Below are 15,774 nucleotides of genomic sequence, written 5' to 3'. Positions count from 1 at the left end.
ACATTCCCTACCTCCTCGAACTTCCCTGCCTTCACAAGTGCTTTCCTTCTCCCAAAGTCTGCCCTGCTGTCACACTTCTTTGCCGTGATGGACTGTATTCCCTGGAACTGTAAGCCAGGAAGAGCCCTTCTTCCCTTAAGTTGTTTTGTCAGGTGTTTTTTAGTATAGCAATGAGTTAAGTAACTAAAACACGCTGTGATGAACAGTGAGGATAACACCAAGATGGGATTTAAAAGAAACATGGACCCTGGCCTAAGGGAACTTTTCTTGTTTCTCACTGTGAGACTACATTTACCAAAGCATGAGAAAGACCCAAATACAGTGTCATGAGAATTCTCAAGAAGAGGGGGCAAAGGTGTGATTTCCATTTGCGCCCCTCTCGTGGAAGAGCCATATAGGCCTTGGCAACCATTCTTGGCCACAAAGAATGAAAAGAACTTGAGTACTTGTTCAAGGGAATAGGCATTCTGAATGAAGGACAGTATAAACACAGATACAGAGGCACCAATGGCAGCCTAGTTCAGGTTCAAATAAACAGTCTAGTCAGAGTGGACTGAAAGTTTTATGAAGGAGGGGATAGTACAAATAAAACCTACTTAAAATGACCTACCTAGGCCCATGGCCTCCTGCTTCTCTGCCTGGTAATCCCCCTTTGATATTAGCTTCAGCTGCTTACTTATTTGCATTTTCTGACAGCCCCATGCCTTCCTTCCTGCACCCATCACTTCTATAAACAATTGCCTCAGTAGATGAACTGCCTCGAATCCCATCTTCTTACTATGCTAAAAACAACTGTTTATGAAAATCTTCATCTATTCATTCTTGCTGTCCCAGCTCCATAGCCCCCTCTCATTGGATAACTCCACAACCAGGCTTCCCTGTCTCAAGTTCCAAGTTAACTGCTTTTACCAGCACCATGGGTGCCTACCTTTCTCCCAAATCCTTCAGATTTGGCAGTTTTTATCCAGTTTTACCCTGCATCATTAGCCATTCCTTCCTTGCAAATTTCTTCGATTCATTTTGCAATGTTCATTTGATTCTCCTCCTAGGATCCCTGTGTGAACTGCTCTTCTTCCCTTCAAGACTTACATTTTTGAACCCCAGAGCAGTCTTCTGGCCAATTTTTCGTTGACAGTTGTAGCTGTCTATAGGGCTCCAAGGACCACTGTTCTGAAGATCCTCAAATCTGTTTCCAGTTTTCCTGGATCATGTCTTCCCTCAACACTACTAACCCTTGAACATTACCGTTACTTCCATGTCCATGAGGGTTCTGGCTTCCTTCTCTCCACTTAATGACCAATGTTATCATTCACTCTGCTATCCAAGACTGAACCCAGATTCATCCTTGATTCTGCTTTCTTCCTTATGAGTCATATCTGACCTCTCCAATTTCCTGCTTAGTCCTCTGACATTACATAAAATATGAGGCAAGTCTCTTCTGAAATACGCCCCTCCTAACTAACTGAATCCCATTCTAGAGCAGATTCAGTCCCTATGGATTCTAGTGCATGCTATCAACAACTGAGTTCCAGGCATGAGTAAAGTTACCAACGCATCCCACAGACCGAACTCATTAAGTCAGAACTGTAGCAAAGGTGAAACTGTCTTTCAGGTTTAATCTATTTCTGCTGATCTGTTTTATAACAGCAGGCATTTCGAAGAGGTTTGCCCTTCACTTCCCAGTCTCCTTCGAGCCTTTGTCAGTAACCTTGCGGGCTCCCCACAGGTGGTTCCATTTGTAATCCATTTGACACAGCAAGCTGATCATAATTAATGAAGCTCCCTGCAGCCTTGCCAATGAGTCAGAATAGAGGACAGGAGGGGTACTAGAGCAGGGAAAGGAACAGCAGGCCTGGAGCCAGGAGACCTGGACATTGACAGCAGCCGGCCCTGGGGGTGCCACAGAACAAGGGTGGCTCACTCTCCTTCTGGGTACTTGTGTCTCCAAGTTCAGGGCAGAAGGACACCGACAGAGAAGACAAGGTATGAGATGAAGCTGCCTCAGGGATGATTGAAAGCCCTGGCCTTGGTCGCTCTCCTTTTCTTCCCCACTGAAAACCAACTTCAAGTGAACATTTGTTGAGTAGGGAGTTGGGGAGATGTAATCAAGTCTTGAAATGAACTCAGGACCACTTCTAAGTGGAGGACTAGAGTCTGAGCTGCAGGGGTTCGCACGACCAGCAGTCCGAGCACAGAAAGCCGGGGCCGTGAGTGACATCCCCCCCACTTTCTGTTTCCAACACACATGCAAATGGAATAAAAACAGAAAGGAAAATAAGCCAGAAAAGAGACAGATGGCTCGCTATAATGGTTTCCAACCAGTTTAGAACCAGCTTTTGAGAACAAGGTTGTACACAAAAGAACTGGAATAATGTCCCTCCGCGCCGCTCCATTCCTGCACACCTTAGCTAAGACCTGCCAGACCCACAGGTTGCCAGTATGGTGAGCCCCTGTGGTCATCTCAGTCTGTGCAGTCAGAGGGAAGAATCTGGATGATTTCTGAAAGGAGCTGAGTGGCATTACCATATGTGCCTGTCAGAAAATGTCTCGAGAGACTGGTTATCCTTCCCTCAGGGCCTGTCTGGCCTCTTCCTCTGATTCTCACACCCCTCTGCCCACTGACAGCACGCTGTGAGTGGGGGCCAACTTGCTAAGTGTTTACATTTCTCTACAGAAGGCGATGCCTGGATCCCCCAAAGCCCTTAGCCTCCGCTATTCTTTTTATTGTTAGAATATGAACCACTTCCTGCATAAATCCTTGTATTTTCACTTTCCAGTTGAATTCGTGATGTAAGGCCTGGTATTATTTACTTGGGCCATTATTCCCTTTTATGCTTTCAACAGCAGTACCAACACTTATTGCTGTTGCTCTTTTATTTTACAAACACATTTAAAAGTTCAATAATTTTTCTGTTCATAGAATATAAAAATATTTATTTGTATTTTACCTCCTATGATTTTAAAAATTACCTAACAAAAGTGAAATTTCAGTCTTTCTGTCAACACACGGTTCCGAAATGGCTGTATGGACTAGCGCCAGTTGTGGAAGGAAGGCTTAAAATGGGTTCACTTGAAATATAGACTTCATGGAATTCACAGCATTCAGACCGGGCACCGTGGGAAGTTACCCTGCTGAGAAGCGGCATGTGTGGTTCAGTAAGAGGCCGGGATAGAGGCCACAGGGGAGATTGCCAAACCTATTGATCCTAACATGTGCTACAAATGTGAAGTCCCAGAGGCCCGCTCTCTGGCCTGGAGCTCAAGACGGATTTGACAACGATATGACCCCTGGTGCTTGCAGGCTGAGTTCTACTTGCTGCTGGCTTGGAGTTCTGAGCAAGTCTGGTGGCCCAGCCGGTAAATGACGAGAACGGTTTCCGCAAACGCGACAACAGCGAAGTGTCCCTGCGCTTTGACCGCGCGAAAGATTGACAATAGGCAGGCGGTCTGCCGCCTCTTTAATCCTCAAGCCACCATCTGAAGGCTTCCCCCAACCAGGGACAAGAACTCTGAAATTTCCAGATGGCAAACAGCTTGCTCTAGGTTGGACAACGACAGAGCCAGAATCTGAACTCAAGACTAGCTTTCATTGAAGCCCTTCAGCCGAAACCTACACTTACTTCTCAGCAGCTTTGTGTGTGAAATCCTGTTCCTGCACATCTGCTTTCTTCAGTGCTCTGAGACACACTGACTGGCTCTGAGTGTGGGGGCGGGGGTCGGGGTGGTAGGCCTCCTGAACAGGCCTTGGGGCTCACTTGAAATGACCTGCCCCCTCTTCTTACCGAGGCCTCCAGAGCCGTGCTGCCTAGGCTGCTTCTCAGCCGCTGTCTGGTACACTCTTCCCGTCTCCACCCTTCCACCTTCTGCTGAGATGCTCTCTGAGCCAAGAGGCTCTTCAGCCCTGCTGCCAAGTCCTCCTCCTCCCTCCTCTTCACTCAGCTTCACTTGCTCCCAGCAAACAGTGCACTGTCCTCCCTCCTGAACAGGCTTTGTTGGGGTAAACAGGAGGAGTTTCTTTCTTGCCTCTAAAGAGCCTTCCCGTTCTCTGGGTACCACTTTCTGATGCTAATGTTTCGCTCATGGCTGCTCTGGCTAAGGATGCTTCATGCAAAGCACATAGTATTTACTTTTTTTTTTTTTTTTTTTTTGGTTTTTCGATACAGGGTTTCTCTGTAGCTTTGGAGCCTGTCCTGGAACTAGCTCTTATAGACCATTGTTATTTACTTCTGTGTGCCATCTCCAGTCCTAGAGTCCTGTAAAGCTGAGTGAAGATTTAACAAACTTTTTTTTTTTGTTTGTACCAGGTGGTATTCCTAACTGTGTGCCAGGCTCCAAGGACAGTGGATCCATCAGTTACCACAGTCAGGACCATCCCTCATTCTGGTGAGCATCCCTTTCTGTATCTGTGTCAGGCTGTATCCTCTTGCAGAGCTCTAGAGATGGGCTTCCTGAGTTCAGTCCACAGCCCAGTCATTCTACTATAATTTATATGATGCTGAAAAAAACTGACTAATCCCCATGTCCTAGTTCCCTATAGATTAGGAAAACTATAACAGAACCCCTCTCCCCAAATCATTATTAGATTTAAATAGGGGACTGGCTATATAGTTCATGGTAGATGACTCGCCTAGCATGCAAGGTCCTTGCTGTGATCCCTAATATGGGAGAAAAAAATTATGTAAGACAACATAGCATATGTTTATGAAGTACACAGGATAGTGGCACACTGTGTATTCCTAATATATATTAATTCTTTCGATTATTATTTTTATATCATTGAACATGTAAATGAAGGGATATTCTTCCACTAGTCTATCAGCTTTGTGCAGGCAAGAGACATGTTCTTGGTCCTATCGTGGAGGCACACCCAGTGTGGTGGTGCTTTTCATGGAGCAAGACAAGTCTGGCAGGGACATGGGCATCCTATTTCAGGTGAGTGTATCTCTCTACTTCTGTCACCAAGACTGTCACCTCATCACGTCGTCTCTAAGGAAGAGAAATGTTCAAGGCCTTCCTCTCTTGGTGGGAAGCACTTGCATTACCTTGCTAAGAAGCAGGTTCCAAGTTCAGCGTGCTAAAGACAATTGCTGGCTCAAAGAAACGTCCCAGGACTCACCTTGATTTTTCAGTGGTAAAGGCATGGTTTCCCTGAGTTTGCTGAGGAGGTTTTTCATTTCTCGCATGTCTCTGTAAAGGCGATAAAAAGACAGGAAAAAAAAATCAGCTGTGCACTTCCCAGATGAAGCCTTGAGCAGTGTGTGCGACTGGATGAATGCAGGCTGGGACTCTACATGGAATCATACCAGTTGCAGCTTCTCATTGACACAAATTCAATTTACTTTGCTTTTACAAGAAAGAAAATCTGAGAGGAGTGGGCTCCGGAAGAAACGCAGTTTCTTGCCAAATGTTTCCCTCAGCAGCACTGCCTTTGGTCTGACCTGGCTGAATTCAGTGAAGAGCCTTTAGATAGAGGATGGGACTATGGATCTACAGAGAGAGGCCAAGGACACACAATTGGAACAGTGGGCCCCTGGGGGAGTCAGGCTTGGGACACATCACTGAGACTTAGGGCCAGATGGCTGTGCTTCTGTGCGGATTCCTTGCTGTCTGCTTGTTTTAAGTCTCTCCTTGCCATAAACTGAGCTGAATGTTAGCAGGGCAACACATTATTATTACTATCCTTACTCTATTGTTGTTGTTGTTGTTGTGTGGCACTGGGCATCAACCCCCCGGGGGGGAGGGCTTTGTGAATGCCAGGGAGTCTCTCTATCAGTGAACTACATACACAGCCCTGGTTTCTTTGAGGAGGGCCTTGAATTTCTGGCTCTCCTGCTTCAGCCTCCTGAGTGCTGGGATGGGCTTATACCACCGGGCTTGATAATGGATACATTTTGAGACCTCCAAAGAAGACCTCTTCATAGTAGAGATATTGGAAGAGAGAGGCCATCAGGGACCATTGAAGTCAGTTCCCAGGATCCATATGTTAGAGGAAGAAAACTGATTCCTGTAACCTGTCCTTTGGCCTGCACATGTGCAGTGTAGCACATGAGCAGATACACATACACACTCACAAACTTGTCTTCCTGACCTCACATGTATAGTGTAGCATGCACACAAACATGCTCGCACACCTAAATGCACATAAAGAATAGATAGGTAAATACATTTCTTTAAAAATGTTGTGGGGGAAGGGAATTCTAAAGTTGAGCTAAAGTTGGTTGCACAAACCCGTACTTACACATGGGACAGAGGCAAAAGGATCAAAATTTCAAGCCTACCCGGCTACAGAGTGACTCAAGGCCAGCCTAAGCAACTTAGAGAGACCCTGTCTCAAATAAAAAAAGTGGGGAAAAGGACTGGGGGTACTAAAGACAGAACTCATGGATAGAGCATTTACTTAGCATGTGTGGGGGCTTTAAGTTTAATATCTAGTACTACAAAAGAGGAGAGAAAGAGAAAGGAAAGCCTCCAGATTGGAGATTTTGTACCTACTGCTTTTTGTTTTAAGGTGAGGAAAGAAACACCATGCAATTTGGGTTTAAAGCTTTCGGTCTGTTTAACACAGCACCACTGTTGTGTTGACTAGCCTTGGACCACCTGAGCTGACCCTCTCTAGCTCTCAAGGGAGCGCTAATCATACCAGGAGAACACCTGTTCAATTATGTTCATAGCAGCTCTATTCAAAATAGCCAGAACCTGGAAACAACCTAGATGCCACTTGACTGAAAAACAGATAAAGAAAATGTGGTATATTTACAGAATGGAGTATTACTCAACTGTTAAAAATAATGACATCAAAAAATTTGAAGGCAAATGAATGGGACTAGAAAAAAAATCCCAAGTGAGGTAACCCAGACCCAGAAAGACAAACGTGGTATGTACTCTCACTCATAATTGTATATAAGCTGTAGTTAAGGAGAATCAGGCTACAATCCACAGACCCAGAGAGGCTAGGTAACAAGGAGGGCCCAAGGGGAGACACATGGATCTCCCTGGGAAGGGGAAATAGAAGAGATATCCTGGGTGGAATGGGGGCAGGTAGGTATGGGAACTCGAGGGATTGGGTTGAGGGGTAGGTAGATAGAGGGGGAGATGTTGAAAGAGATGATGGGAAAGGGGGGCATTTCAGGGTCAGGTAGAAACCTGATGCAAGGGAAAGCTACAAATCTACAAGATGACTCTGGCTAAGACTTAGCAACAGTGGATATGTAGCCTGAACAGACCATCCCTGTGATCAGATTGTCCACTACCCCAATTGTCATCAAAGAGATTTCATCTAGTAACTTAAGGAAAGAGCTACAGAGACCCACAACCAAACATTACATCGAGCTCAGCGAATCCTGCTGAAGAGAGGGCAGAAGGATTGTAGGAGCCAGAGGGGTCAAGGACATCACAAGAAAACCCACAGAAATAACTAATCTGGCTCATAGGAACTCACAGAATCTAAACCAACAACCAGAGAGCCTGCATGGGACCAACGTAGGCCCTCTACATATATGTTACAGTTGTGTAGCTTGGTCTACTTGTAGGACTCCTAACAATGGAAGCAGGGGCTGTTCCTAATGCTTCGGCTGGCTCTTGGGAGCCTATTCCTCATACTGGATTGCCTTACCAATGGGGAGGTGCTTAGTCTTACCTCAACTTGATATCCCTTACTTTGTTGACACTCACGGGGGCAGGGAGGGAGGTCTGCACCTTTCTGAACAGAAACAGAGGAGGAGTGGATTGGGTGCAGTGCACAAGGGAGGTGGGAGAGGGAACAGAAGAGGGGAGGAAGGGGAAACTGTGTTGTAAAAGAAATAAGTAAATAAATTAAAAACCAAACAAGCAAAATCTGAAGGGAGTTCAATTCTCAGGCAGCGCTGACTAGAGAAGGAAAAGAGAGCGGCCTGGTGCGAGGATAGAAAGACCCCGGGAACTTTTAGAGTGGCATCCACGGCTGTGAGGCTGATGGAGTGTCACGGGCACAGCATGCAGATGAAGCAGAAGGAAGAGGAGGCACAGGGAGGAGGGGCCACCCTCAGAAGCGCTTCCATGTAAGATCTCCAGACATGTTCAGTGGGAGGGGAAGCACGAGCATACACCACGAGGACAAAGTTTTATCATCCCCTATCACTGGATGATCCCTGTGCCTCCCCTGCACCCAAGAAGAGAACCCGATTGGGCAGTCGCCAAGGACTTCTAAAGAGCTCTTCTGGTGGGTTAAATGCCAGCCCACGGAGCACTGGGCAGAGAGAAAGGGAACATTAAAGAAGCTCATCTCTGCCTGGGTTTCTTACTACCTGCTTCTCTCAGACTTGCTCCTCTTGACCAAAATCTGGACTTACATTCTAGCCAACAGCAAATACTTCATGTTATCCTACTAGATACTTACTGATACTCATCATTCCTTCCTTCCTTCCTTCCTTCCTTCCTTCCTTCCTTCCTTCCTTCCTTCCTTCCTTCCTTCCTTCTTTTCTCCCCACCTTTTTTTGGTTTTTCAAGACAGGGTTTTTCTATATAGCCCTGGCTATCCTGGAACTTGCTCTGTAGACCAGGCTGGCCTCAAGCTCACAGTTCACAGAGATCTACCTGCCTCTGCCGCCAGAGTACTGGGACTAAAAGCATGTGCCACCATGCCTGGCAGTTTCTTAAAGCGTGAGGTGTGGATCTAATTGCTATTTGAGATGTATGAAAAGGAAAGGCTTTGCAGACGGCTTCTGCCCTGGTCATGACATTCTGACAGATGTCTTCTATCTCTGGGAACAGACCAAATAATTTTCTATTTATTTCTATAAAATAATTTATTCCTATAAATTAAGATACATGATTCTTTCATCATCTGTTGACATGTCTATAAAATTGAGACAAACATGTTTTATTGTATGTATGCTCAGGTATTGAAGTACATACAAGTTATATTAATAGCACACAATTACCACATGCTCCAATTTCCTATAAACACAGAAACTTGGTAATTAGCTTTAGAATTATATTACAACCTGAAAGTAGAACCACAATGGCTATAAATGCCATTGTGTGTTCCGTTTCTAAAAATAAAAAAAAAATAAAATGTTCATTATCTTGTCAGTGAGTCATACACTCAGAGGAACACGGAGTAGAATTCCCCCAAGTTCATTCAGTCTCTTTGTACCAGCTCTGGGAACATTCACAGCAAAGGGCAAAGGCATTTGTGGGAAGACTACACAAGGACCTCGTCTTTTTGCTTCGCAGAACAGCATTTTCAACATGTTGATGGGATGGGTCCTCGTTCTTTTATCACTGTTTCCTCCATAAAAAGGATCACCATAGAATTTTTCCTTCCTGGAGAAAGTTCCTCTCTAATGGTAAACCGAGTAGGTCAATGCCTTAGCTTATTCTGGCAACTAAGTGGTATCACATCATCAGGTGTATTCCGGGAGAGGAAAAGAAGACTGTGAAAACCTGTGAATTGGCCAAAATGCTAAGTAGGACATTCCAAACATCCCAAATCTAAGAATCTATTAGACGTGTCTTTGGTTAATTTAGATTCTCTTTCCTCAGAAGGGTGATTTAGGAACTAGCCATTGGGTGAATAGGTCTGTTCTTTTCTCTTCTAAGAAGTATGCTGTTTCTTTTCCTTTCTTTTTCTCTTCTCTTTTTTTTGAGACAGCACCTTCTCCCAAGTACTGGGATTAAGTCCCTGTAATCCTGGCTTATTTCCATTTGCAACGGAGATGTGCTGGCCTGGATGAAAGTAGGCAGAGACCTAGGAGCCTGAAACTGCTGTAGATCCTGCTACTCTCTCCCCATAGAGTATGGACCACTTACTATGATTTGAGCATAAAATGGTCCCAAAGGTTTATGTGTTAAAGGCTTGGTCCCCAGCTGGAGGCCCTTTTAAGAGTGGTTAGACCACAAAGGCTCTGACCTAATTGGCAGGTTAGTGCATTGGTGGATAAATTATTTGACATTATTATTGGGAGGTAGGGCAAAGCCGAAGGTGGGGCCCAGTTGGAGGAAGTAGGTCATATGTCACCAGGGGTACGCCTTTGAAGGTCGCAACTTGCCTTGGGCCCCTTCTGCTTTCTCTCTGCTTCCAGGTCGTCACAGGTGAGTAGTGTCCTCTGTTAGAGGCTCCCTTGTATTGTCTCAAGCTTAAATGTAATGGAGCCAGCTACTCCTAGGCTACATCCTCTGAAAGCAAGAGCCAGGACAAATCTTTCACCTTCGAGCTCTTTTCTCAGTGATTTTGTCACAGAGATGCAAACCCGACTAACAAGTTCAGGCTAGCCTAGCTGCTCTGTCAGACCATGGTAAGCCCTGTTTCTCACGAACCTGAAACAAAGCCCCGTACTCTCGGTGGCCCTGAATGACATGAACTGGAGGAGGTTAGGCGTCCATCCAGGGGTATCACAGACTGGAAGAGGGTCAGCTTCTGAACGGGGGTATGGCCCACTTACCTCTCAGTGTTTTCAATGTCCGTGGAAACCTGCCAGGACTGCTGTTGGCCGTCTACAGGGGACAGGGAGGAGTCCTCCAGGGCAGGTGGTTCAGCGTTCTCCTCAGTTTTGCTCTCCAAACTCTTCGCTCCCCCACTAGCTTCCTTTCCTAAGGAAAAGGTATTCGATAAGGAAAGGGAGTAAGAAATCAGCAATGCAGTCTCTCTCCTCAGCATGTCATTGAAAAAACTGATTATGCTTTGAGTGGAGTGCCTCGTTAATCCTAATGTCTCTCTGAGTTATAAAGTATGCACATGCGTGTGTGTGTGTGTGTATTGTGTATGCATGTTTGTGTGTGTATTGTATGTGCATGTTTGTGTGTGTATTGTGTATGCATGTTTGAGTGTGTGTATTGTATACATATGTTTGTGTGTGTATTGTGTATGTATATGTGTGTATTGTATATGCAAGTTTGTGTGTATGTTTGTGTGTGTATATAGTGGGCTCTTACAACATTTTGGAATGGTAGTCGAGATCAACACTACCTAAAGATCAAAACAAAATTTAGGGCTCCACCTTTGATGAAGAGTTGCTTTGTAACCTGGCACGAGTGACTTAGATTCCCTTCTTGAGAGCAGGGATTTAGCCTGTGAACACAGACAGGCTGGATTTTTGGTCTTAGAGTCAGGAGTGAGTAACAGGGTCAGGAGCAGGTGACGCTCAGCAGGGAATGTGGGAGACCCTTGCTGTTCGCTCTGATCCCAGACACTGCTTTCTCAGGCTGCTGCTGAGCATGGACTAACCATCCAATTCCTTGGCTCTCCAGTCTCCACGAACACAGCAGTCTACATGAAGGAACCCTGACCTACGATATAGTAAAACTGTGTTGACTCACTAACAACACACCAGCTGGGGTGTTATGCCAGGGGCCTCGTCATCCTGAGCAGCTGTCCACAGCAAGGCACAAGACTTGTGTTTACTGTTCCTGGCCTCAAATACATAAACTTCCAAATCACTCTAAAAATTGGGTCAACCACAAGGTGACATGAAATTGGAGAGAGGATCACAGTCCTTGGTCTAGGTATATACTATGTCACAATCTCCTCTATTTTACTTTGAAGATGTTTATAGACACAGAACCATGAAAATGGCCAGAGAACCAGTCTTCAACCTTTTCTAGCTTTGTTATTTATTTATTTGCTCCTTCATTCCCTATAAATATTTTTTTGATTGTTAGCTAAATACCAAACACTAGGCTTGATGTGAGAAACAGCAATTGAAGAAAGACTGGTTCTCCCCCCCTCCTGCTTTTTCTCCTCCTCTCTGTCCTTCAGATTGCCTCTCCCCTTCCTTCATCCTCCCTCTCTTCTCCTTTAGACAAGATATTGTTGTATAGTCCTGGATGTACTGACACTATATAGCCTAGACTGGCCTCAAACTCACGGCAATCCTCCGACCTCAGTTTGCTGAGTGCTAAGCCTATAGGCACGAGCCATCAGTAGATAGTAGCAAAAGCTATACAAATAATTGCAAAGCTGCTGTCCAACATTAGACAGTTTGGAGAAAAGGTATCTCTTCTGTTTTATTCTCTTTTCCTTAATTTTATTTTTAGTATGTTGATATAATTCTAGAGAAATTTAAATTGTTGGCCATTATTAAAAATGGATGATATAGAAGTTTCACTTACTTCTTTTCACTCAGCCTTACCAATCCTTTAAAAACAACAGCAATGAAAAAGCCCTCAAATGTGGGAAAAGACTGGCTGCCATGGGAAAAATCTAGCATTCTTAGGAACTGGTAACATCTCGGTTTGTCTCTTCTGTCTCCCAAGCTAGCAACAGAAGGAGGAAGGCGGACGCTGTGCACCCTTCCTCAAAGCACAGCAGAAACTTGGAGCACTCAGTCAGAGCATGAAGACAAGTTACCCGATGGGAAGTTTGGGTCCTTGGCAGTGTGCTTTGTGCACAGGGATCCTGGAGCTGTTGCTTGCCTGAGGAATTGTTTTTCCAATCTTATGGCATGCTGCTGGGTGGAAATTAATTAAGCACATAATTTAGCACTATATCATTTCACAGTCAGAGGGCAATGACCTCTTAGAGCCATTTGCGTTTGCCTCCTGGCCCAGCGGCAGGTGTCCATTTGCCTCTCACCTCTGGGCAGAATTCACCTGGGGACTTGAACCTGAGCTGGGTGATTTGGGAGAGGGCCAAGGGGGACTCCCCGGGAAAGCCCTCAGCGTTTGAAACTTTGAAGACTAGATAACATGAAGGCATGTACGGGATGTACTTTTAACTGAAAATTTCCGAAGGGATCTCTGGGAAAAAGTTCTTAGCCTCTATGTGCCTCAAAATACATATCCTTCCCGGCCCTTCCGCCATGCCTGCACCTGCATTCTGTTGGCTGTGCATAGAAATCTGTGCTCACACGAAGCTTCTCTGAGAACTTGGATGGCATTGTTCTCTCATCTTCCATTTATATCCAGAGATGCTTTTGTATGTGGTCTATTTATGGATCTCTGAAAAGTTTTAGTCTATAATCTTTCAACTTTTGAATCCTAAAACGGCTCCTGAATACGTCTTTCTGTGAACTCTTTTTCATGTGAACTTTTCTTGGCACTTGATTAGGATTCACCCTTTATTCTGAAAAATTGCATATAAGTTGGTATCTAAAATTACATAGGAATTTTTACGTATATTTTGTGGTCAATCATTTAAATGTAGGTTGCAGGCCTTACTTCACACAGTCCTAGGGACTTTGGTTTCTAGGAGATTATAGATGGAAGATGGCTCAGTGGGTAAGAGACTCTGCCGTGTCCTACCTATGCAGACCTGCATACAAATTGCCCACACCTGGGCAGACACAGGCATGGTTGCACACGGCTGTCACCCCTGCTCTAAGAAGAAGAGATAGGAAGATCCTGGGAGTGTCGTAAATAGTGAGCTTCAGACTCTATGTCAAGTGAATAAGGCAGACAGCGACACAGGAAGGTGCTCAACACCCTTCCGGGGTCTCTGAATATGCAGGCATGCACTCTCACACCGTGTGTATACACATGCATGAAACACACACACACACCCAACATACAAAAAACAGAGAAAAAAGAATAAGGATGTTCTATTTTGTTACCCCCAAAATGATCATAATAATTCTAAATAATTCTAAAACTTTGGTTGAATACAATTAATAAAATTTGATACAGACAATTTATTAATATCTAGTCTGTGTTCAAACTTGTCCAATTGTTCCAATAGTGTCCTCTTTGGCTTTATTTCTGAGTGGAGAAACCCAATTTAAAGACTATTTAGAACATTTGCTTCTCGTGTTTCTCTGCATTCATTTCATTTAACGCAGCACTCCTGCTTTTTATCTCATGAATACTTTCACTCCAGAGGAGTCCACAAGAGTTAATTTATAGAACGCCTTTCTTCCTATCCAGAGCTGTCTGATGATTCCCCATGTCTAAGCATATAGTAAACATCTTCAGCAAGAATGTCACAGAAGCCATACTGGGTCCTCGGTTCATCACACCAGAAAATGCATATGTACTTTGATGTACTTTTTTTTTTAATTAAAAAATTTCTGCCTCCTCCCCGCCTCCCATTTCCCTCCCCCTCCCCCCACTTCCCTCCCCCTCCCACTATAGTCCAAAGAGAAGTCAGGGTTCTCTGCCCTGTTGGGAGCAGGTCTAGGAAGATGAGCATCCAAACAGGCTAGGCTCCCACAAAGCCAGTACATGCAGTAGGATCAAAACCCAGTGCCTTTGTCCTTGGTTTCTCAGCAGCCCTCATTGTCTGCCTTGTTCAGGGAGTGGGGTTTTATCCCATGCTTTTTCAGACCCAGTCCAGCAGGCCTTGGTGAGCTCCCGTTATATCAGCCCCATCGTCTCAGTGGGTGGGTGCACCACTCACAGTCCTGACTTCCTTGTTCATGTTCTCCCTCCTTCTGCTCCTCATTGGACTGTTAATGATGCTAATTTGGCTAAGATGGCTAGTGGCAACTTTTATTATTGCAGTCACTACTTTCTCTTAGTTGCATAAATGATTAGGTGATTAATTGAGATAGCACAATAGTTTTAATTAAAGTGTTTCCGGGGCTAGGGCACAGTGGGTAAAGTACTTGTCATGCAAGTGTGAGGATGGGAGTTTGGATCACCCTAGGACCCATGTAAAGATGGGTGAATGTGGTGACTGTAATCCCAGTCCAGGGGAGGTGTCGATGTGAGATGCCGGTGACAAGATGCTTAGCCAGACCAGCCCATCCAATTGCTAAGGTCCAGGTTCAGTAAGAGAGCCTGCTTCATGCTATTTCCAACTTGGTACAGATAATTACTGTTTTATGGATATGGAAGACTTATGGATATAATGATTTTTTTCTTTGGATATAATGATTACACACATTTTAAGCTTTTAATCATCTTAATAGCACATCTTCCAATATTGGTTATATTCCAATATTGGTATATTCCTTTAGCAGTGTTGAGTTTTTTTTTTTTTCGTTGACAATCTGTTCATTCCTGGATGTCTGTTCAGATGCCTTTGAATATGTCTGTCTGTCTTTCGACCAACAGTGTCCTGTTAATTGTGGAGAAGGACAGGGTTTGTGGCTGGACAACATATGTTTGAAACTTTTCTCATGGGTGCAAAATGTCCCCATCCAAAGCTCATTTGTTCTGGGCTCCCTGTTCGGCTTGTTTCCTGCCTTGTGTTTCTTGGGTGGAATTTCTGCTGTAGAGAGAAATGCTAAGAAGTTTAACTTGGTGCTGGCTATAACCCAGAATCCAGTTTCTCTTTTCTTGTTGTTGTCCTTGTGCAGGCCCAGCATCATTTCATATTCTATTCTGCTTTGGTTCCCCAAGACCAACACTGGTAGCTTCTGCCAGGCAGACAGTGGTAGCCCTTTGAAGTGCAGTTTCAAATACCAACTCTGACAGTTAAAAAACCCTTTCAGTGGTTTGTGTTTCTTGACTGGGTTTGAAGTGTTTCTGGGTTCTCTCTCTCTCTCTCTCTCTCTCTCTCTCTCTCTCTCTCTCTCAGAATTTCTTCTCATTTGATTTTTTTGTTTGTTTGTTTCCTCCTGAGTTTCTTATCTGCCTGGCTCCCCCTGTTCCTAAATTTCAGCGGATTCAATATCAATTGCTTGTCTGTTTTAAAGTTTCTTTAAACTTCCTGATTTGCTTGGGGTACTCTTCGTTTGTTTTTCGGAGTAATAGGAGATGTTCTGTGTTTGCCAGCCTCTACTTTCCTTTTTCCCTTACAGCTGGAAAGGGCCATGTGACAGAGTTATGGACAGTGCACTCTTCTGGACCCTAAACATTCTCCTGTAGGATCTCCCACGCTTTCTGAAAGCTGGGTAGATAGTCCACCCTAATTCTGAC

At 44.6% G+C, this 15,774-nt stretch overlaps 1 protein-coding gene across 3 annotated transcripts in view; it reads right to left on the bottom strand.

Moving 5' to 3' along the window:
* LOC119809667 (regulator of G protein signaling 7 binding protein) overlaps nt 1–15,774 on the bottom strand; it is a 103,646-nt gene that overhangs the window by 10,258 nt on the left and 77,614 nt on the right. For 2 of the 3 annotated variants that reach the window (XM_038322652.1, XM_038322654.1), the window contains exons 4-5: nt 10,422–10,569; nt 5,117–5,187 (exon numbers count right to left, since the gene is read on the bottom strand). In XM_038322652.1, coding sequence (XP_038178580.1) covers nt 5,117–5,187; nt 10,422–10,569 — 219 coding nt within the window. Of the gene's footprint in view, nt 1–5,112; nt 5,188–10,421; nt 10,570–15,774 lie in introns of those variants that run through there. The other variant, XM_038322655.1, reaches the window with a different exon arrangement.

Source organism: Arvicola amphibius, chromosome 3 (assembly GCF_903992535.2).
Source record: "Arvicola amphibius chromosome 3, mArvAmp1.2, whole genome shotgun sequence".
NCBI classification, from domain to species: domain Eukaryota; kingdom Metazoa; phylum Chordata; class Mammalia; order Rodentia; family Cricetidae; genus Arvicola; species Arvicola amphibius.
This window is presented reverse-complemented; position numbering and strand designations above follow the sequence as displayed.